The sequence below is a fragment of the Polychytrium aggregatum genome (genome assembly GCF_025602895.1).
Source record: "Polychytrium aggregatum strain JEL109 chromosome Unknown BJ171scaffold_13, whole genome shotgun sequence".
Classification (NCBI taxonomy): Eukaryota; Fungi; Chytridiomycota; class Chytridiomycetes; order Polychytriales; genus Polychytrium; species Polychytrium aggregatum.
The window spans coordinates 724,664-744,236 of NW_026516215.1; the positions used below are offsets into that span (position 1 = coordinate 724,664).

Genomic DNA, 19,573 nt, shown 5'->3' on the forward strand with positions numbered 1-19,573 from the left:
GTTCTTGGTCATCGCATCCACATCCAGATTGCCAGGTACGTGCAAAAGAAAGGAAAACCAGCAGAAGGAGAGCAATCCCATGGCGGCTGTGGATGCTGCAGACACATCAAGCAGCACCGTCAGTCGATATTGCAGACAGGGAGATGCAGCCGCTTCTGTGCCGGCGGATTGCAGGACACACGGCGACTTCATCTCTGACGCTTGTCTGATGCAACGATCGCCATCGGTCGACACGGCTGCAATCGACTCTCGCGATCGCAACGATATCCGATATCTCCCTCTACCACTGTCGGAGGCAGCCATGCATCTCTGCACCACCATCCGAGACAAGATCGCCCGCCAGCTCGTCGTCGAGCACGAAGTCACTCGACAGGCCCTCCGGACCCTCGTCCGCAACCCGTCACTCGATCTGGATCTGCGCATGAGAGCACAGCTGGCCCTGAACTCGTTCCCGCGCTACACCCGGCCGTCGGTGGTCAGCAATCGCTGCACCGAGAGTGGAAAGGGTCGTGTAAGTTCATTGGGACGGACTGGCGAGCAGGATCAGGATCAGGATCAGGATCGTTGAGAGGGGCGAATATGGCGACTGGCCAAAGGGCGGGGATGCAGGTCCACCCCCCAACTTTGATGCCTGCCCTGGATCTGCGGATCTGCCCGCTGTCTGCCCTTGAATCCGAGTCGCTTCTACTCTTCGAACGACTCTCGGGATCTCCACGAGCCAGCAATGCATGCATCTCGAGCTGGGCACACTCACTCAAGATACCTCACACCAATTATCACCGATCCTCCTTGCGCAAGAGACTCGTGCGCCATTCACTTCCTCGGAACTCACCAAGAACTACCACTTTGTCTCTGTAGGGTATCATCACCGACCACAAGCTCTCGAGAATCGTGTTCAGAGACCGAGCTCTGGCTGGAGAGCTGCCCGGCGTCAAGAAGTCTGTCTTCTGATCGTCCTCCGACCCGCCCCCAACAAACGTCTTCTGGGTCCGCAAATCTGCTGCCGGGAGCATCTTCGTTCTGCCAGACGGCTCCGCTCTCCCACTTTCCCCTCTCCCACTCTCCCACATTTCGCACATTTCACACTCCTGCATCACCATCTTGGCCTTGATGTCAGCGAATCGATTCACGTATGTCACTCGTCACCCAGTTCATTTGCGCTCTGAACCAAGGAAAGGCAGCGCCGTCGCCCAATGTTGAGCTCGAGCCACTTGTGGCATCTCTCCCCACTCTCTCCTCATTGCTTCAATGGGCTGTATGTTAGGCTTACTGGTAACAGTGACGATAAACTCACGAGTCGATATTCAAGAGGCGAGACATTCGGTACAGGCGAATGATAAGTGTTTAGGGAAGCAGGGACAGCAGAGAAAGGGGGGGGGCGAGTTGAACAAAGGATAAAGGACGGCGGGAGAGCTCAAACCACTCTCGTTTCACTTCAAAATGACACGACGAGGTACGTTGGCGGGCCCGACAAGTCCAGCTGCACAAAGCGGTGCAATCTGGAATCTCAACCGGGCCTGGGATGACCGTTTTCGGATGACGACGGCGACAAGACCGACCGGCTACATTTGCATCGACACGGTTGCACTGCGGGTCGGAGCCTTCATGGTCTTTTTCTTGCCGAGCGGGGCAGCAGGTGCTCCCGATGCCGTGGGGAGCAGCGACGTTGACGACGACGATCCAATTGTCGGGTAAATGGGCGACTCGGAATGCGACGGAGAGACCTTGGCGGCGGATGGCAGCGGTGGTGTGGCCGTCGCGGCCCGCGGCATCGATGGCGCTGTTGCAGGGTGGCCTGCGCTGACAGCAGGGGTGGTCAGAACAACGGGCACAAACGGAATGTTCGGAGGCGGGACGGGAAAGGTGGGCAGGACGTCGGAATAGGACTCTGCTGCACGGCTCAGGTGGGGATAGTCTTGATCCCGAGAGGAGCCCTCGAAGGGCCGAGCTGCATAGTCCATGGTCGGGGCAACAGAATCGACAGGGCGAGCAGAGACCTCTGTCAAGAGTTGCGGATATTCCTCGCGAGGCTCTCGAACACGCTCGAGAGTCGCCGTCTGCATCTTTGGCGTCGAGAGCACCCGGATGGCGGTGGCCTTGCGCTCGACCGACCGCGATCGAGACGACTGTCGCTCCATTGTCGGGACAACGTGCGAAACAGGCACCACTGTGGCGATGGCCATGCGTGGCCGCTCCGACTCTGGAATTCTGCCCGACAGCGATGGCGAGTCTGAGCCGGTGTTGCTTCTGGAGCGACTCATGGATGGGATCTGGGCGGGTGGTATCAAGAGCGACGATGCTGGCTCGTGGACATTGCGGTTCTCCAGACGGCGCAGTGCCGCTTCGTACGGATCCATGCTGAAGAAGACTTCGGCAGGGGTGGGCTTGGGCGTTTGGCGGACGGATCCGGTGCGAGTGGCCGACATGGATTGGTAGTGGTTGATGGTAGATATGGCGTTCGACGGGTAGCTTTGCAGAGCCTCGTCCTGCTCGGCGGTGGTCTTGGTCTCCCAGATCAAGGGATTGTCGACCGAGGCTGCAGGAACCGTGCGCGGCGATCGCTTGCGCTCGAGCGAGTGGTACGGGCTGGGGCTCCTGGGCGTTCGCGTCGGAGTCGGCTGGGCCATCTCGGCCTCGGTTTTGGGCTCACGAATGATGGGATTATCACTCGATGGGGGTGGCGGCACTCGGTTTGAACGCTTCCGATCCAGAGATCGATCGATCGATCGGAACGGCTTGCGGACGGCAGCTTCGTCCACCGCAGCCGTCGAGGGATACGGATCCCAGTCTTCCTCGGGCTCGATGGTCCTGGGCTTGCGATCAAGAGATCGATCGGGCGAGCGCAGGATATTTCTTGGCGGAATACCATGTACAGGCGCTTGGGGGTGCATGGTCGAATCATGGCCATGTGGATCCCTTGGACCGCGAACTGCGTCGCCCTCCACGAACGGCGAGCGGTTGGATCGCTTGCGCTCGATAGAGGGAGAGATGTTGCGGCCTCGTCGCGAGTCCAAAGTCCCATCCACAAAGGCTTCGCCACCAGCGGCAACAGCGCGCTGCATCGACCGCTGGCGCTCGATAGCAGGACGGTCTTCGTAGCCAGCGGGTGGAGACCGGCCCCGCAATGGCGGTGTCTTGAGCTCGCGAATCAGCGGATTATCTTCTGTCAGAACCACGGCAGCCCGGGCAGTGCGCTTACGCCCGAGACTGTTGAAGGGCGAGCCACTCTTGTGTTCCGAGCGACCGATTGCGGTAGACGAGCCATCGGCAGCGTGCGAGACCGATGGGCTGCCTGCCGCCGCTTCTGGGGACATGTGGTCCACGTAGCGCTTGGGCTTCATCATCTCGCTGACAATGACATTGAGCGAGTCGAAAAAGGCACGGTCTTGATCCGAGTAGGAGTCGCGGTCACTGCTCAGGCGGTTATGGGTGTCGGAGCTACCTGCGGAGATACTTTGTTCTTGCTGGGTCGAAGTGGAGCGGCCGACATTACTGGAGGACGATTCGGACGAAAGCGTGAGCGGAGCCAGGTCAACATCTTCCTTGAAGACAATGATGTCTTCGGCGCTCAGACCCATAGCCGGCAGTTCAATCGTGGGTTGCGGGGCACTGGCCATTGATGCACGTTCATCGGTGCTTGGTTCGGGGCCGTCGGCGACAGGGCGGAGCGAGAGCGACGGAGACTCGGCCTGGTACGAGGCTATGGCATCCAGGGTATCCGTGAGATGGCTGTCGAGGACAGAGTCGGTAAGAGATTCTCGGTTGGACTCGCCAATGGTCTTGAGTGCTGCCAACGGCTTGAGCAGCGAGACATTGCTCTGTGGTTGACGAAGGCGTAGGGAGACACACGGGTGGGTTTCGTTGAATCGGGCAATGTGCGGCCGAACACAAATGCCAGTATGGCAGACCGGACCACGGCAGACCGGACCACGGCAGAGTGCATATGGCTCCCTGAGGAGGAGCCAGCGAACAGATAACCGACGCCCCTCCGCTGACACTTTTGAATCACAGACACAGGCCAAGCAAATGCTGACGGAGAGGAGTGCCGCTTACCTGGTGCTTGCGGGCCACTGGGCTTGTCTGTGAGGCTTCCTTGACATTGATGGCTTCGAAGGACTGAACCATCTGAGCAACATAGGACATCCTGGGTCGGCTGGCAGAGGGCCTCGCAGTCCGGACCCCCAGTAAATCCGATTCTACTGCAACAGCAGCCTCGGGACCCCGCTCGTCCTTGTCAGAAGATTGCAACGGCTGTGATGGCGAGACCGCTCCGACGGAAGGAGCGGGGATTGTGACGGCCGAGCCAACGCTTGCTGCAGACACTGCAAGAGCCGATGACTCAATAGGCGCTGCAGCTAATTGAGCAAGCGGGACGTCGTCCAGATCGTCCCAGCCCTCATGCAGAACCTCGATCTTGAAGCTGCTGTTGGTCAGGCGTTTGGCGAAACCCCGCTTGTGGAACAGCTTGGAAAGCCGAGTGGACGGGGGCCGAGATCCTGCCTCATCCGACTTGCGCTTCTGGCCCGAGCGTCTCTTCTTGGACCGAGAGAATCCGAATGGATTGCTGTTCAGGATACGTGGCGATGCCTTTGGAGACTTTGGCTTGATACCCGCGGCCGAATCGAGTGCGGCTGCGTAGTCAGGCTCAGCCGCGGGTTCGGCTGGAGCCTGGTCGATCGAAATCTCAGAGACGACGGTGGCGAAGGTAACGGTCGGGGTTCGTTTCATTGGCGGGGCCGCAGAGTCGGCAGACTTGTTGAGGTCGGTAAAGGGCGAAAGTCGGGCGGCAGTGGCTTCGGAGGCAACGACGACCGATGGAAGAGCTGTGGCAGGAGCAAGCGCTTCAGCCGCTACAGTGGCCAAGGAATCGCCGACAGAGTCGACATCTTGCCAGCCATCGTCGTCATCCAGCGGCCGGGCAACCCTATGACGGGGACGGTCGTGCCGAGGAGGCGCTCGTTGTGGAGCGATTTGCTTCACAGTGCCCCAGAAAGCACGCTGGCCCTTGCTCAGAAGCTTGGCCATGATGTGAGTGTTGTCGATTTTCTGGGCCGGGAGTGTTTCGTAGTGATAGCTCTGTCGGTTTGCTGTTTCGACCGAATCCAGCGACTTGCGGTCGTCGTGACTGAAGACCGAGCTGAAGGAGTCGATTCGAAGGAGGCCAGGGCTGCGATAGGTCAGGGTTTTGCGGCGAGGATCTGACGAACTGTCGGAAGCCTGAAGGGAGGAGACAAGATCGGGCCTGGACGAATTGCCGGCCTGGTGGTCTGGGAGAGGGAGGGGAAGGCCGTGTGGATGTGGAGGGGCGTCGGGATGATGCGGATCGCCAAGGTAGTGGCGAGCATCAAGCCGGATGAAGGATACACGCGAGTAGCGATGGAGCTGCGGCTTGTGGATGGACAGCACCCTGCGGTTGTCGTCTGTTCGGGTGCGATAGATGGACACCCGCTTCCTTCGGATCTCAAAGTCGGTAACAGCGGGCTCAAACACCGGGTCCTCGAGCTGCTGCTGGCGGTCGGGGTCAACGTCGAGCCATTCATCCGAGGCCGGGTCGGACGATCCAGCCGAGGGAGTCGGTGGCGCGGGCGACGCAGTGCTGGCTTTGGGCGAGACCTCGGTGCGGGCTGGGTTGCGGGGGCTGCGCGGAGGAGATGCCTCGGCAAACACAGGAGAGTCGTCGAGCGGCCTGGGCACTCGGGTGATTTGGACCTGGTTCAGGGCATGCGACTTGCGAACGACAGCGTAGCTCGGAACCGGCGAGGCCTTGGTAACGGTGTAGGAGCGTCGCTTGAACTGCGTCGGGGGAAGAGCGTCCTGTGAACCGCCGTATCGCCGCGGAAGGGTGCTTGACTTGAATTGCAGGGCGACCTGCGAATCAGTGCGCGGCGGGATGTATGGGCTGCTTTCCTGCGGATCGGCGTGGCGGTGGTCGTCCTGGAAGTTGAGCGGGTTGGTCCTGCGGGTGGAGGGCTCGCCATAGAAGGCTTCAGGCGAGTTGGAGATGATGATGGGGTGGGATATGACATTGGCGGGTCGCGGCGAGCCGTCGTATGGACGGGAGGGGCCAGACGACTTGGACCTATGAGGCCGAGGCAGAGAGAGCTGCCTGAAGAAGGTGCTGAGCTTGTTGGGACCCTTGGAGTTGTCCATGGCGACAGGATGGACAGAGGGACAGATGGTCCAGAGGGCAGCGCGCGGGACGGATAGGATGGGATGGATGAGATGGATGAGATGGATGAGATGGATGAGATGGCGGGCCGGAGGAAGGAATCGAGGATGAGCTGGCTGGCTGGCCGGCTGGCTTGCCGGGAGTTCGACAGAACAGGAGGGCCGCGCCGCGCCGCCATTGGTTGGCTGCGCTCCGCCACCGCGCTGCTTGTGCGCGTCGCGGCAGCACACGGCCGGTTCGCCGCATCCACACAGACTGCAGCATCCCTCCCCGCAGTGCCGCAGTGTGGCTGTACATGTGCTGTGCAGGCCGCGCGCTGATTGGTGCGCTGCCCTCTTCTGTTGTCTGTGCTTGTCGGCTGGTCGGCCGCGTTACAGTGTGTATTTTTGGGCTGCTGCCAAGGCGCCGTCGCGATTGTGTGCGGTGTGTGACGCTGTGGCGCATCGCTATGTGTGCCGCCACCGCGCCACACCACCGCCCCACGTTTCCTGCCCTTCACTGGCTCGACATGCGCTGTCCGTCTTGTGCCTTTGGCCCCTTTCGTGCCTCCATGTTGATCGGCGATTTGTTTGTATTCGAGCGACCATGAAACAGCCCGCTGACCAAAGGTTTCGCACCCACGGACAATGAGGCTCGCTGCTTGGCCCTGCGCCCGCGTCAGTACCGCTTCCCCAGGCGGGTCTCGGCCTTTGCCGCTGAGAGCCGCTGGGTGCGCTCGCCGATGAATCTGCCGAGCGCATTTCTGGAGATTGCACAGCGACTGCTGTATCGCTGTGCCTCGCCAGTGTCAGCGTCGGATGCAGCGCCGATGGTCTCCTGGTCGACCCGCCAGACATAGAGCATCCCGCCAAAGGCCGAGACGATCAGCATGCGCCCGTCGGGCGACAGCCTCATATCCGAGATGCTGGTGACGAGTTCATGCTGCCCAAGCGGGCCAACTTCAGTCCCAAACGGCTCCGAGAGGCGGTAGAGCCGGGCGCCTGTGTGCAGGTCCCACACCGATATCTCGCTCTTGCGCAGGCTTGCCGTGAACAGGAATCGGTCGTGCATCGCAATCTTGGGATTGTAGAGCCCCAGCCGGATGTATCCGCGGTCGGGCGTGTGGAACTTCGTCAGGTCCCGGAACGACTCGTCAATGATGCTGACGAGCGGGTTCTCGTTTTGTGCGAGCCGCTTGACGTCGAAGATGATGTAGACGCCCTGCACTCCATAGTTGCATGCCACCAGGGAGCCTTGCGCCGAGATTGATTCGACCGTCCAGACATGGTACTCTTGGATCCGCCCGACCGTGATTCCCCGGGCAGCAGCCATCTCCTGGACGTCCGAGTACGAGCACCGAATGACGTACAATAGTTTGCGCGTCGAAATGCCATAGATACCGAGAAACTGATTGTCGAGGGCGCCGCCTCCGACAAAGAGGTAGTCTGGAGTGATGGCGAGCTGAGTGATGTGCGTGAAATCATGCGCTGCTTCGAGTGGCTTCAGGTCGGGCAGTGTCCAGAATCGCATCAGCCCGCTTATGAACCCACATACCAGGGTTCGCGAAGCTTCGTCACAGACGATTCGGACAATGGGCTCGTCGTCGATCGGGGCGCACTCGAGAGTGGTGCTGGTTGGCAGGCATTGGTTAGGGTCGTTGTCGTGACCGCTCCATCGGCACTCGCATGTGCTCTGATCTTGAACAGCGGACCGTTGGTGTTGGTACTCGCTATCACGATCGTGGTGCTGGCGAGGAATTGGGTTGGTGGGGCTCGTATCGAGGTTCCTATTGGAGCAAGGGCGCTGGCCATCGCCGTGTGAGCCTTTGGGTGGCTGGAGAAGGCTTGCAGGGAATCCAAATTCGCCCGGGCTTTGCTGAAGTCGCTGTTCAGCGGACCAGTCTCCATGCTTTTGTTGCGGAGTGATGTGACCATCGACAGCAAGACGCTGCACCCGAAGGTGTGGAGAGTAGTCCGCGCTGAAGATGAGGTTCTGATAGAGACATAGATGATGGACGCGATATCCGGGAAGCGATGCAATCACTCTCATGTCGTCCAGGCGCCGTACGATGAGCTGGTCTGTCAGCCTCCTGGTAAAGATCGTGTGGGTGTCCTTTGCAAAGTGAGACGAGTCGCCTGTGAGTTTGGGCTTGAGCTTCCACACGGAGCAAGCGGCTTCTGCGCCGAGCAACTTCCGGCCGTCTGTCGCGGTAGTAGCATGCAATCACTTTCCAGGAAGCCTCATTCAACTCGTACCCTGGGGGCACAATCAGCAGCACCTACATCAGAACCATAGACCATCAGGTTGCCCGAGACCGACACCACCGTCGAGGCAAAGAACAGATCCAGTGGCTCCTCGAAAAACTCAAACTTGTACTGCTTGCTCATCCACCGGAGGTTGTATCGATGCCGCTCCTTCCAAAACCAGTGGCGGAACCGAGTCTCCGCCGACAGTGATGCGGGCGTCTGCCACAACTCGCAGCAGATTTGCTTCCAGAGGAAGGAAGGGCCGTGGTCAATCAGACGATACCAAAGCCGGGACACCAGCCGAACTCGAACCAGCGTCTCCGCCGAGAGCCGGGCAAATATCATCAAGAGTACTTCGTCTGGCATGGCCTGGAGCCCCACTGGCGGTCCAGCATCGGGGCTGTCTGGCTGTGGATATCGAATATTCACCGCCGATGAGCAGGCAGTATGGTCTATCAGCATGAGCGGCTGTCGGGCGGAAGGACCGACTGAGTGTTGTCCTGAGAAAAGCAATTCCCTTGCCCCGTCAACCACCCAGCCTGCGGGCCGACGCATGATGCGAGTACCGAGTCTACACATCGCAATACCTGCTTGGCGGGTTGGGCGGCTGAATCCATTGGCAGGCCAACCGGATTATGATCTGGGTGTGCATCTACAGAAGGACAGAGTGGCCGAGAGCCAGGACTGCCGTCAGACTCATGTTTCGCTGTTACCGATTGCACATTCAGAGCGGAAGGCTTTCGAGATGATCCGCACCAATTGGCATTCGGATGCTTTGACGAGCCGATATCGGAAAGAATGACGTAGTTGGAAAGCAAGCCCTCAGGACAGTCGTGGGCTGCTTATCCGTAACTTGGGCAGAGATGCAGCACAGCCCAGGACAGTGCGTTGGCCGGATGATGTGCAAAATACAGGGGCGTCGGCAAAGGTATATTCAGTTAAATTCGCGACGGGATGAGCAGACATGCAACGGGATGGAGCGCACGGACGGCCAGGACATGCTCCCGAACCCAGGAGCCTTGGCAGCGCTCTCATCACTCCCTTGTCCGATCCAGGAACATGACCCCCGGACAGGTGGCGTTTGCCACCGGCCCTGGATGCCCCCGCGGGCGGGACAGCGCTTTTGGCGGATTGGCCGCTGGAGTGCCAGTAGAGGGGGATCCGTGGTCTGCTTTCCTCCCCCCCCCGCCTCGGTTTGCTCGACGGCCGCAACGGCGCAATCTCAGCCTCGATCTCGACCTTGAATGTGCCGGCTATGTTTGGTCGCTCTCAACCCCCTACCAAGAGCCCACCGACCGGCCTGTTCCAGGTGAGGAGACGGACGTTCCGGTAGCCGTATCGGTGACAATCGTTCTGATCAGGCGCCCATTCCGCTTCCCTCCTCCCTCCGCCAGGGACTCGTCAAGATCGTCCTCAATGTTCCGCTCTCGTGGGGCGGCAGGCCCGTAAAAGCAAGATCATCGTATTTCCGGATGCTGACGAGCACCCGAGTCAGCAACGCCCTCATATTTAACGGTTTCGGACCTCATATGCCCTTGGCTCTTTTTCTTGTCGTCAATTCCATTTGCCTCGCCGGACTGATCATTGCCGAAAAGAGCGAACATATCCCGATGTACGCCGCAGTGCTTACCGGCCTGGCGGTGGTCATGGCCCTGGTGTTTAGCTGCTTGCCGCGCTCCAGCCACAAGGCATCCTCGGCCGGTGGCAGTAGCTGGTCGATCTCGTCCTCCCAGAAGCGCTAGTTGCCCAAAAATGCATTCGGCAATCGAATCGGATGTCTGCGGTCGACATCCGGTATCAGCACACAGCTCCCAAATCGAACAGGTGGCGGGGGCATCCGCACTGCCTCCTCCCCCCGTTGTGGCATCAATCGTCACTTCCTCTTTCTGGATCTTGAGCAATCGCCCGTCAACCTACTGGAAGCAGGGCGGGGACATGTCTCCCACTCTCCTGTCGCCTGGGCCGCCTCAACTCTTCCAGTGGCTCCGCCGTGTGGGTACAATTTTGACCACCCACTTTGCCTGCTCATGGAAACCCACTCATGCTACCCACTGCAAGTATAAATCTGTCTTTGTCCATATCAATATATGCAGGGCCGTTGCAATCAGCCTTGCCGAGGCGGACCGGTTGGCAACGCCGAACATCAACTTCCTTGTTATGCCCTTCCACGTCAATCAGGGATGCCTTGTCTCCTTGTTGGAGAGCCCCTTGTGACGGTCTTGTTTGGCATGGCATGAGCGACACATGAACAAGACTGCTCGCTCGAGCACCAGGCAGCACGGGATGTTCAATCGCAGAAAGACATCCATGTGCATCTTGTCTGTGTTTCCGACACAGTATCTGTTGTGCAGTCCTCAGCATCGCTCAAACTGCATCGGCAGGGACATGAGGGTCGGGGAGAGCAGGTTCAAGCTTGGATATCGCGGATGGCCGCACAAACAGCCCATGGCCGGACTGGGTGGAAAAGTATCTCTTCCCGCCAACACTTCCGTCGTTCTTGCCGTCTGGCGTGAGCAACATGGGAGCCGAGCTATGATCAGTGTGACTTTATCAACATCTACCAGGATATCAACTCTCAGCACAGGGTACCATACGATCGATCTGTCAAGTGCTCCCCCATGCGCCGACATACCTGATGAGTCCAGTTCCAGTCCGACCCACTGGCCTGTTGCGAACTCTGTGGCTCCCACGAACCGGATCGTCCCTGTCACCGAAGCGGCTTGTTCCTTTGACAACGACAGCTGGACACGCTGAAGTACGCTCCACTCTGACACAGGATGACTTGCTGTCATGGACTCTGTCGTCGCTGAAAGTGTTGTGGCTGATGCGGCTGATGCGGTTGATGTGATCGATGGGGCTGCAGCACTTGATCCCCGTCTTGGGACAGTTCGATCCGCTCGGGCTGCCGGTGATGCAGATGTGCTACTCAATGGATATGATCCGGGCCTGCTCCTTGCTGAGACGGGAGCGGCCGGCCTCGGAGGATTGGAGCGCACTTGCTTCGATAGACTGCGCGCAGCCGGCTTTGCCGACGTTGGAGGGGCCAGGGTTGTTTTGGTCCTGCTTTGCGGCAGGCCTCTCTGCTGTTCATTGCGGGGCGTTTTTGGTGTCTTGGACGAAGATGGCAAGTGCCCCCTTGGGCTCTGCTGGTTCGGGCCGTCGGTCAACTCGAGCTTGATGAGCGGGTGGAGTTTGGTTCGGGTTGCTGCTGAGGATCGGACAAAGCCTGAAGTAGGTCGAGCGAGCATGGAGAAAAGCTCGTCGCTGCTAACGCCGACCGCTTCGGGCGAGATTCGATTGAGTCTACTCAGTGTCGGCTAGCTGGCGGCCGCCGTTCGGGTTGGTGCACCTGCAATCACTTGCCTACCCACACACGGCGCATGCTCGATGTGCCCTTGATACATACCTCTTGCCACGTCGTCCAGGATCTGTTCGTTCAGACCTTGGAGAAGCGACGGCTCCGAAAGCACCATCCACTGTCGAGCCAATATGCCCGTGCATGTGCCCTTGATCTCGGCTACAAGCGCAAGCTCATCTCTGGCTTGATCGTCGACGGTATCGGGGTCGTCGGCAGCCGGCACCACCGACAGAGCGAGCAGGCACTCCTTGGCGCTGCTGTCTCGCACCAGCGTCTTGACGGTCCTCAAAAGCTCGATCCGTGTGTCTCGGGCACTAATGCCAGGGTCGTTGAGGAAACGGATATAGCCCATGCGGATGGACTCTCCGGGATGAGCTTGGATCGTCTTGATGATCTGCGTTCTAACCCGCTCGACCATGCGCTGTGCAATGGAGACCCAGCCGGCAGAACCTGAGCAGTCCAGAGTGTCGGCCGCTCGCTTGCAGTCCAGGATGTATTCGCTCAGCGTCTCGACATTGATCCGGGCGGCCACGGCCGTTTCGAGGTCCATCCCAAAGTCGTCGGGGAGCTCGGCGACCAGCTTCTGGGTATACAGTCTGGCCCAGTTCTTGACGGCCATGAGGCGACAACCTTGCAGGACCGGCTCGAGACCTCGATCGGTGGCAAACCGGGCCATCTTGGGTACCAGCGCCAGGCATGGGCTGCAAGTGCAGGCGAATCCGCCCGTCATCATTGATAGCCAGGCCGAGCAAACGTCCATGAGCCCAGCGAGACCCAGGTATTCGGTCGCTGCATAGATGGCAAAAATGTCGGCGAGCTGCTCGGGCGGATACGCTGTCGCCGATCCATAGACATGGTCGACAACAAACCGAACGGCCTGCCATCCAAAAACATCAGAGGGGAGCCGGGCCGTTGCCGAATTCTGCTCGCGAAATCCAGATGTCAACAGGGCACGCATGTACGGAATCCGGGCAATCAACAGGAACCGGTGGACAGCGACGGTGGTATCGCATAGCTCGGGTGTGCTTGAGACGGCAGATGCCCCCGTCGTCTTGGGATCGCTGGGCATTGACGGTGGCTCCAGGATGATTTGAAAGTCGCAACCGACGCCGGAAGCTTGCAAATGAGCAAGGCTCTTGGCTGGATGCTCGCTCGCAAGCCTGCTGAGCAGGAGATCGAACTGATCTTCGCGGGCCGATGCGCATGGGTCGTCCTGGTCGGCAGACTGGAGCAGAGCCTTGAGACTGTCGACAGCCGGAGGAGGCAATCCCGAGTAAAGAGCCCTTTGCAAGCGCACGAGCTTGGGCCGGTCGTGGGATGAGACGATTCTGTATGGCGGCTGCAGCGAGAAGTCGCATTCCGGCAAGGGTCCGTCTGGGCCGACGAAATCATAGGAACGAGCAAGCGCCGAGTGGATCCAAACGGAGCTGCCGTCCGAGCCTACCACCTTGCAGTCGGCGGCATATTCCCGAGGCGAGCGCTCGATGGTGGCCAGGACCGTCGCCAGGCTGTTCGCAGGGAGCTCGAATATCGCCTGGGCGACCGAGACATCCAAGGCGATGTGTTTGCGCCTGGATTGCGGTTGTTGCAGGCGAGGGGCTCCACGGAGCATCGTCGGCACAATGACGGTCTGATTGCGGGCAGAGCGAGCGCTTGGTCTCCTCTGGGCAGCGGGTGCATGTGGACTGGGCATTTGGGCACTGGACCGCATCCTGGTTTCTGGACATCACGACGAACGGGACAAACGAGTCGCTTGAATGCACATGCCTTGCTCTGCTTCCTCTGCGTGCATGGACCATTGGTCTAAATTGGTATGAGTATCTATTCTCATCCACAAAACAGCACCAGGATATCCTGTTTCGATTTGCGAACGATACGTAACCCAACAACAACAGCAACAACAAAAACAACAACCATCGAAGCGACCGTCAACACCAGGCCACCGAGACCAACCTCGGAACACTTCTGGACAAGCATTCAGACAAGCATTCAGGCCAAAAATAAAGGCACTATAATCTAGGAACGTGAGAAAAGGGTAAAGTAAAGAAGAAGAAGAAGGAAGGAAGGGGAAGGGAAGAGGAGAAGGCGTCTAAAGTAGCAAAAAGAGCGATTAGGGGAGGGGAGTGGGAATGAGCGACGGGAAGCGGACGACACGGTGCAGGGCGAGACAGGGAACGAGGACGCGAGAATCTGTGTATGGGAGAGGGGAAACCAAGAACGGGAAATGACGGCGGTCTCGCAAGCTCTGAGATGCCAGGAAACTGCCGGGGAAGGGAAACAGAGAAGCCAGCTCGGGTGAAGGAAAATGGTGATGATGGCGATGGCGGGAAGGTGGAGGAGTCATCTGAGGCAGGGTGAATCGAGCGCAGAGGCACCACTGGGACGATGGAGGGAGACTGGATGAGGGAGAGGGCACGATAGCAACACACGGCTCACGCCGATGAGAACGGAGTGAACTGGATGTGCTTGAAGTAGGCCGTTAGGAACGTAGAGGCGCACATGAGGGAGTCGTCGGCCCACTTCCGGTAGATGGGGCTGCTGGTGCTGAGGTTGTAAGCCGTGTCGAGCAGCAGGCGGCCGCCGTAGACGACCTCGGACTCTTGGTAGCCCGAATAGTGGATGTGTGCGTCGCTCTGGAACACACAGGCGAGGGTCAGATAGCTATAGAGTGGTGGTCGTCGCCGTCAAAGTTCAGACGAGCAAAAGGCAGCCGCATTCGCGAACCGAACCGAGCTCGAGATCCGCTCCCGAGACCCATAGTGACACGCGGAGCGGAGATGGGCAAGGAAAGCAGTCCATCAAGGACACATGCTCGTTGTGCGTACATACCCATTCGCCGTTCTTGAGCACCTTCATGGCCACGTACATGGCACTGGCAGCCAGGAGCGAGGCCGGGCACTCCAGAAACTTCTCGTTGGTAAGACTGCACTCCATGAGGTACTTTGCGACGGTCCGGATCTTGGTGTCGAGCCCGTCTGCCACCGAAATGCGGCGGAGGAAAGTGAACGGACCCGGGTGGCCAACGTCGTATCCGAGCCGGCTCAGGATGTATCTCTCGGCCTTGATGATCTCCTCGCGGCCGTAGGTGTTGTCGGTCAGGAAAACGAGCTCTTGGATCTTGGGCACGCGGATCTCCTCGACCTTGGACGCAATCAGAAGCGACACCACGGCGACCAGCTGGAACTTGTGGAGGTGTACCGAGTTGGAGGACAGGTATCGATCCATGATGTTGATGGTCAGGAAGAGCGTCTCGGGGAGGAGCCGCAGATACGTGTGTACGTCCACGATCCACTCGACCAGCTGGGATCGCATGAGGGCGGTGATCTGGGGCTGTCTGGTGAGATAGTCGCCTGAGGGCATCGTTTGTTGCTGGAAGTGCGGCAGTGCGAGACGGGGGCGGGCGGCATAAAGCGAGGCAGGGTGCCATGGATTGAGAATGATCATGACGCGTGAGATGGGCGATATCGCATGCAATAGGGTGGAGCGAATTGCGCGACTCTGTACCGAGCATTGTCAAGCACGATGGGAATCAACGACAGACCCCTATCCTCCATGTTCCAGCCACGTCGGACCGCCGATGGCATACTGACCTCAATGAGCCGCAGGTGGTCGATGATCTCCTTCTCGTACTCGAGCAAAATGACCGGGTCGCGGTCGTGCAGGATAAAAAGGTTGTTCAGGCGCGACTCGGAGCTCGAGGTGGGTTTCTTTTGCGGACGGATGGGCTCCTTATCGACTTGCATCGGTGAGCTTTGCAGGTCAGGCAAGCCGCCGATCGACGAGACGTCCGAGGTGCGCCCAATGTCGGGCACGGCAGGCGCGGAGCTACTGGAGATACGGCGCCGGGCGGGTGAGTGGTGCTGAACTGGTTGTGCATCTGGCTGCGAGCTGCTTAGGGACCGCCGCAGCGACGACGAAGACGACTGAGACTGAGACCGTGGAAGGGACGAGCGCTTCTGGGCCGAGGTGAATGTCGAAGTTGGGTGCACCGGGACGGGTATCGACGACGGTACCAGGGCAGCGGCGGTGGCGCTGGACGCAGCTGGGACTGCAGAGACGCCTGTTGGCCTGGATGGGCGGGAGACGGCACCGGGCTTGGGGCCGAGCTTGACCCGGCCGTTGTTGATGAGGGCATGCCGCTGTTGCAGGGACGACGATGCTGTGCGTTGCTGGATAGACGAGGCCGATGCTGGTGGCCGCCGCATCCGCGACTCGGCGGACGCTGACGATGCAGAGTGGGGGATGTCCTACATTCCAAAGGACATGGCATGGCATGGCATGGCATGGCGGAGGGGAGGGGCATCGATGCGAAAGTGTCGGTGAGCCCATCCAATAGACTGCAATTCAGCCGAGGGCGGCCAAGGACGAGTGCTTTCCACCGCCGTCGGTCTGCTCAGTGGGCCTGTCTGCGCTGAGGTGAAGTACTCGGAAAGCAGTGACATCCGCGCCTGAGCCCGAGCCCGAGCCCAGCTGCAGAGCCATCGCCCCCATTGCCTCTTGCGTTTCTGCGCGTCCCCTTATATCCAGGAGATCACCCGAGGCTGCTCGGGTCTCTGGGCCAGGGTAAAGGATCCAAAACACGCCGCTGCCCCGTCTGCACACAGCCGCCAACGACATCGCCAAGGATGAGGCTTCGTGGGCTCCCCAACCTCCCTCCCCAGCTCCTTTCTCTTGGTCGGCGGCATTGCTGGTGCCTTCCCGCCGCGCAGCCTCCTACCTTCCTATTGGCGGTCCCGGCCGTGGGGCCGAGGGCTGAGCGCTTGGTCGGGCGTGGATCTTCGGGCTCCGAGAGCATGCGCCGCAGTTTTGGTGCGGGCTTTGCCGGCTCGACACTGGACTTGAGGGCCATGTCGGCCGCGCTGGAGGGGCCGGACGAGGTTCTGAGGGCATTGGTGTGCGACTGGAGCCGCGTCGACAGCGAACCGGCGCCATAGGTCGTCGTCGCTGTGGGCTTGGACAGCATCTGCGAAGTGGGGTGATGGTGGTGGCTCGGATGCACATCCATATTTTCGGATGAGGGCTTGCGCTTGACGTGGGCTGCTCCTGGCAGCGCCGACGCCGACGCCAGCGGCCGTCTGGATAGAGGACGGGCAATCTGGGAGAGCAGTTGGCGAGTCGAGCGACAAACACGCCGCGGACACACGCGGGGAGGAAGGGGTGAATCGACAAGAGTGTCAGTGCCTTGGGGTCGCTGGTATCCGATGGATGCGAGAGAAAGGCAAAAAGCGGTGGAGGAGGATCTCAAGAGCCGGCCGATGCAGTCAACACGGCCTCGCAGGTACGCAGTGTCTGGGACGGCAAGCACGCATGTCGAGCGGATGAATTACCACTCGCGGGTCCATGATGGCGATGGCGGGATCGACAGGACGTTAAAGATGGCAGACGGATGGAGAGAAAAAAACAGCGGCCGCACAATGGAAATGGAAATGCAAGTGGGGGTGGACATGGGCGCCTCAGGCGGGCGAAAGCGCGAGAGTCGCTTCTCGCCGAGGACATCGACATTGGGGCAACGCTCTCGGCGAGAAGGCTGGTCTGGCGCGCAGCAACATGACCAGCTGGGTCCAACTGGCGGGAAACGAGACCGCTGGTCGGATTGCATGAAGGCATGCAGGCATGCAGGACAAGAGGTGGTATTTGGCAATCGACAAGGCCATGTGTGGCGAGACTATCACAACGAGGTGGTCGCCGGGGGGCGGCTGCGACAATAACCAGAGGGTGGGTGTGTGGATGGCGTTGCGAGCCAGCCAGCGTCCCAAGCCAAGCCAGCTGGGCCAGCATGGCCATAACGCCGGCATCACGGCCTTCATCCGAGGGACTGGTAGCGGGGCTGGTTGGGCCACAGCCCGAATCCGGTTCGAGCACGCTGGAGCCACGACGGCTGGGCAGCAGGCTCGGCGGCCAGTTCGTCAAGGTCGTCGAGATCGTCGTAGAAGGTGGGCAGGACGATCTTGCCGGGGAGCTGGACGTAGGACTCCAGGGAGCACAGAGGCGACATGATCCACAGAGACTCGATCCAAGTGATAACCCAGAACGGGAAGTGCAGAGGATTCAGATATCCCAGCGAATCTGGACGGGCAATCCGCGTGCCGTTGGAGTCGACCAGGACGCAGACGACGGAGCATCGATTCGGATATGGGGATTCGGGCAGGAATGTCGCGAGGACGAGATCGCCGATGATATTTCCGATGAGATCGCCGATGCGATTGCCGATGCGATTGCCGATGAGGTAGGGGGAAGCAGCGCCAAACGGTCAGGAGGCGGTTCTGTTTCAGGAATATTTCGGCAATGCTTTGGCAATGTTCCATCATCAAGTCAACACGCACGAGCGGCTGGGACTGAATCGCAGGTCAGACATAAAAGTCTTCTGCCCACCACTGCACACATTCGCGGACCGATGGGGGAGGAGGAGGATTTCGGCTCAGCCCACTTGCTTACATATGATTCCAACGAGGATTCCAGAGAGATTGCCAAAGAAGGCAGACTGCGGGAAGATGATCTGGGTGGCGATGAGGAGGAACCAGGGATAGATGGCACCAGGGACGGGAACACCAAACCATCTGCGGCATTGGGGGGGGGAACGTGAGCAATGTTAGCCTCCAGCGACCCTGGCCCGGCTGAACGTTATCAAGGGGGAAGAGACACGCCTATACCCACCTCCGAGTCTGAAAGACGCCCGACTTGCGGTTGGCCTCGAGAGAGATATAGATCATCACCAGGCTCGACAGTCCCGAGAAGCATGCCTCGGACCACTTGGGCACAATGAGCATGAAGGGCACCATCAACAACGTATAGCACACGCCATTGACGGCCGCCATGACGACGGATAGATGCACAAACTGAACGGTGCCGACCTGCCGCTCAAACAGGCTTCCAAGCGGGATGAACCCAACAAGGTTCATCAGCAGCGGCAGGATTCCGGAGTGGAAGAAGCTGTAGGTGAACAGCCTGTAGGAGTTGATGAGCTGTGTGGCATCGATGGCGAGGAGATCCGGCCGGAGGTTCGAAGTGGGAGGAGAGCCAGGACAAGCAATACCCCCGAAAGACCCAGCCATTGACAGCGAGGAAACATTGGCGTTAGAACAACACATAAGACAAGACACTTGCAGCGCAAAGCCGAGCCAGGCGCAGGTCAAAACCCGGCAAGAGCGATGGAGACTCGGGAGAATGGGTCGAATCGCAGGCCACGCCGTCGATCCAGCAGGAGAATAAAAATCAAGGAAACCTACACCGTCTGTGAAGGACTCTGAGTGCAGCAGCCACTTTTGCGGGCTGAGACACACTAGCTCGAACAGCGGCGGGTCGAGCGGCAGGACCATGGCCAGGACATGCAGGATGCAGACGACGAGGGCGAGGACGGAGGTGGCCAGCGGCAGCGAAAAGTACCATCGGCGGATGAATGCGACGACGGCGTCTCGATATGAGGTCATGGCGGCGGCGTGCAAGCTCGAGCGGGGATAGGTGTGATAGATGTGGATAGATGTGGATGGATTCGGTGTGGATGATGGTGTGGATGGATGTGGTTGTGGAGGCGGGCCGCTGTGGCGCAGGCGCTCGGATTTCTGTGGATGGCGGGCTTTCTGTGGATGCTCCAATTTCCACCAAAGCAAAATGCCTTGCACCATGAGTCGATTGCCGTTGCAGCAACGACATACATGTCTGGCGACACTGACAAACGCACCCTGGGGCGGCATCGGCAAGCACCCCCGATACGACGACAGCAGCGGATTCTGCCGGCGGATTCTGCTAGCAGATGCTGCCAGCGAACCGCTCGCACCAACGATCCTGGATGAGCGCCGTATCATACTACTATTGCTTCAGGCC

The 19,573-nt window shown here is 59.6% G+C and overlaps 7 protein-coding genes across 7 annotated transcripts; 2 read left to right on the plus strand and 5 right to left on the minus strand.

The window, feature by feature from the left end:
• The first annotated feature begins 1 nt into the window (after position 1).
• On the plus strand, positions 2-1,309 carry BJ171DRAFT_500105 (uncharacterized protein). Its single transcript, XM_053110545.1, has 3 exons — positions 2-35; positions 300-511; positions 859-1,309. Exons 2-3 carry the CDS (start codon positions 302-304, stop codon positions 949-951), a joined length of 303 nt encoding a protein of 100 aa, XP_052967990.1. The 5' UTR covers positions 2-35; positions 300-301; the 3' UTR covers positions 952-1,309.
• Positions 1,310-6,249, minus strand: BJ171DRAFT_567207 (uncharacterized protein). Its single transcript, XM_053113454.1, has 2 exons — positions 4,054-6,249; positions 1,310-3,818 (listed from the first exon to the last, which is right to left on the minus strand). Exons 1-2 carry the CDS (start codon positions 6,148-6,150, stop codon positions 1,563-1,565), a joined length of 4,353 nt encoding a protein of 1,450 aa, XP_052967991.1. The 5' UTR covers positions 6,151-6,249; the 3' UTR covers positions 1,310-1,562.
• Positions 6,250-6,722: 473 nt separating this feature from the next.
• On the minus strand, positions 6,723-9,377 carry BJ171DRAFT_500108 (WD40-repeat-containing domain protein). The gene is made up of 4 exons (XM_053110546.1): positions 9,151-9,377; positions 8,982-9,046; positions 8,431-8,802; positions 6,723-8,260 (listed from the first exon to the last, which is right to left on the minus strand). The coding sequence occupies exons 1-4, from the start codon at positions 9,158-9,160 to the stop codon at positions 6,827-6,829; spliced, it is 1,881 nt and encodes a 626-aa protein (XP_052967992.1). The 5' UTR covers positions 9,161-9,377; the 3' UTR covers positions 6,723-6,826.
• A 205-nt stretch (positions 9,378-9,582) lies between these two features.
• Positions 9,583-10,454, plus strand: BJ171DRAFT_598100 (uncharacterized protein). The gene is made up of 2 exons (XM_053114810.1): positions 9,583-9,703; positions 9,789-10,454. The coding sequence occupies exons 1-2, from the start codon at positions 9,650-9,652 to the stop codon at positions 10,134-10,136; spliced, it is 402 nt and encodes a 133-aa protein (XP_052967993.1). The 5' UTR covers positions 9,583-9,649; the 3' UTR covers positions 10,137-10,454.
• BJ171DRAFT_598101 (uncharacterized protein) lies at positions 10,455-13,474 on the minus strand. Its single transcript, XM_053114811.1, has 3 exons — positions 11,801-13,474; positions 11,027-11,674; positions 10,455-10,924 (listed from the first exon to the last, which is right to left on the minus strand). The coding sequence occupies exons 1-3, from the start codon at positions 13,461-13,463 to the stop codon at positions 10,749-10,751; spliced, it is 2,487 nt and encodes an 828-aa protein (XP_052967994.1). The 5' UTR covers positions 13,464-13,474; the 3' UTR covers positions 10,455-10,748.
• A 710-nt stretch (positions 13,475-14,184) lies between these two features.
• Positions 14,185-15,495, minus strand: BJ171DRAFT_422809 (cyclin-like protein; the record flags this gene model as incomplete). The annotated part of the gene is made up of 3 exons (XM_053107564.1): positions 14,185-14,385; positions 14,582-15,121; positions 15,343-15,495. The coding sequence occupies 3 exons, from the start codon at positions 15,493-15,495 to the stop codon at positions 14,185-14,187; spliced, it is 894 nt and encodes a 297-aa protein (XP_052967995.1).
• A 1,871-nt stretch (positions 15,496-17,366) lies between these two features.
• BJ171DRAFT_598103 (uncharacterized protein) lies at positions 17,367-19,226 on the minus strand. The gene is made up of 4 exons (XM_053114812.1): positions 18,979-19,226; positions 18,407-18,714; positions 18,188-18,309; positions 17,367-17,818 (listed from the first exon to the last, which is right to left on the minus strand). The coding sequence occupies exons 1-4, from the start codon at positions 19,177-19,179 to the stop codon at positions 17,556-17,558; spliced, it is 894 nt and encodes a 297-aa protein (XP_052967996.1). The 5' UTR covers positions 19,180-19,226; the 3' UTR covers positions 17,367-17,555.
• Between the last annotated feature and the right edge of the window lie 347 nt (positions 19,227-19,573).

What these genes read in the sequence shown, in the direction of transcription:
- BJ171DRAFT_500105 (XM_053110545.1), top strand. Translation starts at nt 302, where the DNA reads ATGCATCTCTGCACCACCATCCGAGACAAGATCGCCCGCCAGCTCGTC. An exon ending in CCGAGAGTGGAAAGGGTCGT is followed by an intron (nt 512 to 858) that starts GTAAGTTCATTG and finishes TTGTCTCTGTAG; the next exon opens with GGTATCATCACCGACCACAA.
- BJ171DRAFT_500108 (XM_053110546.1), bottom strand. An exon ending in CCGCCCAACCCGCCAAGCAG is followed by an intron (nt 8,803 to 8,981) that starts GTATTGCGATGT and finishes CGATATCCACAG; the next exon opens with CCAGACAGCCCCGATGCTGG. An exon ending in TGATGGTCTATGGTTCTGAT is followed by an intron (nt 8,261 to 8,430) that starts GTAGGTGCTGCT and finishes CACTTTGCAAAG; the next exon opens with GACACCCACACGATCTTTAC.
- BJ171DRAFT_598103 (XM_053114812.1), bottom strand. Translation starts at nt 19,179, where the DNA reads ATGACCTCATATCGAGACGCCGTCGTCGCATTCATCCGCCGATGGTAC. An exon ending in CAGAGTCCTTCACAGACGGT is followed by an intron (nt 18,715 to 18,978) that starts GTAGGTTTCCTT and finishes GATGCCACACAG; the next exon opens with CTCATCAACTCCTACAGGCT. An exon ending in AATCCTCGTTGGAATCATAT is followed by an intron (nt 17,819 to 18,187) that starts GTAAGCAAGTGG and finishes TTGCCCGTCCAG; the next exon opens with ATTCGCTGGGATATCTGAAT.
- BJ171DRAFT_567207 (XM_053113454.1), bottom strand. Translation starts at nt 6,150, where the DNA reads ATGGACAACTCCAAGGGTCCCAACAAGCTCAGCACCTTCTTCAGGCAG. An exon ending in CAGTGGCCCGCAAGCACCAG is followed by an intron (nt 3,819 to 4,053) that starts GTAAGCGGCACT and finishes CGTCAACCACAG; the next exon opens with AGCAATGTCTCGCTGCTCAA.
- BJ171DRAFT_598101 (XM_053114811.1), bottom strand. Translation starts at nt 13,463, where the DNA reads ATGCGGTCCAGTGCCCAAATGCCCAGTCCACATGCACCCGCTGCCCAG. An exon ending in CCTGGACGACGTGGCAAGAG is followed by an intron (nt 11,675 to 11,800) that starts GTATGTATCAAG and finishes TCTCGCCCGAAG; the next exon opens with CGGTCGGCGTTAGCAGCGAC. An exon ending in ACTGGAACTGGACTCATCAG is followed by an intron (nt 10,925 to 11,026) that starts GTATGTCGGCGC and finishes CACTGATCATAG; the next exon opens with CTCGGCTCCCATGTTGCTCA.
- BJ171DRAFT_598100 (XM_053114810.1), top strand. Translation starts at nt 9,650, where the DNA reads ATGTTTGGTCGCTCTCAACCCCCTACCAAGAGCCCACCGACCGGCCTG. An exon ending in CACCGACCGGCCTGTTCCAG is followed by an intron (nt 9,704 to 9,788) that starts GTGAGGAGACGG and finishes TCCCTCCGCCAG; the next exon opens with GGACTCGTCAAGATCGTCCT.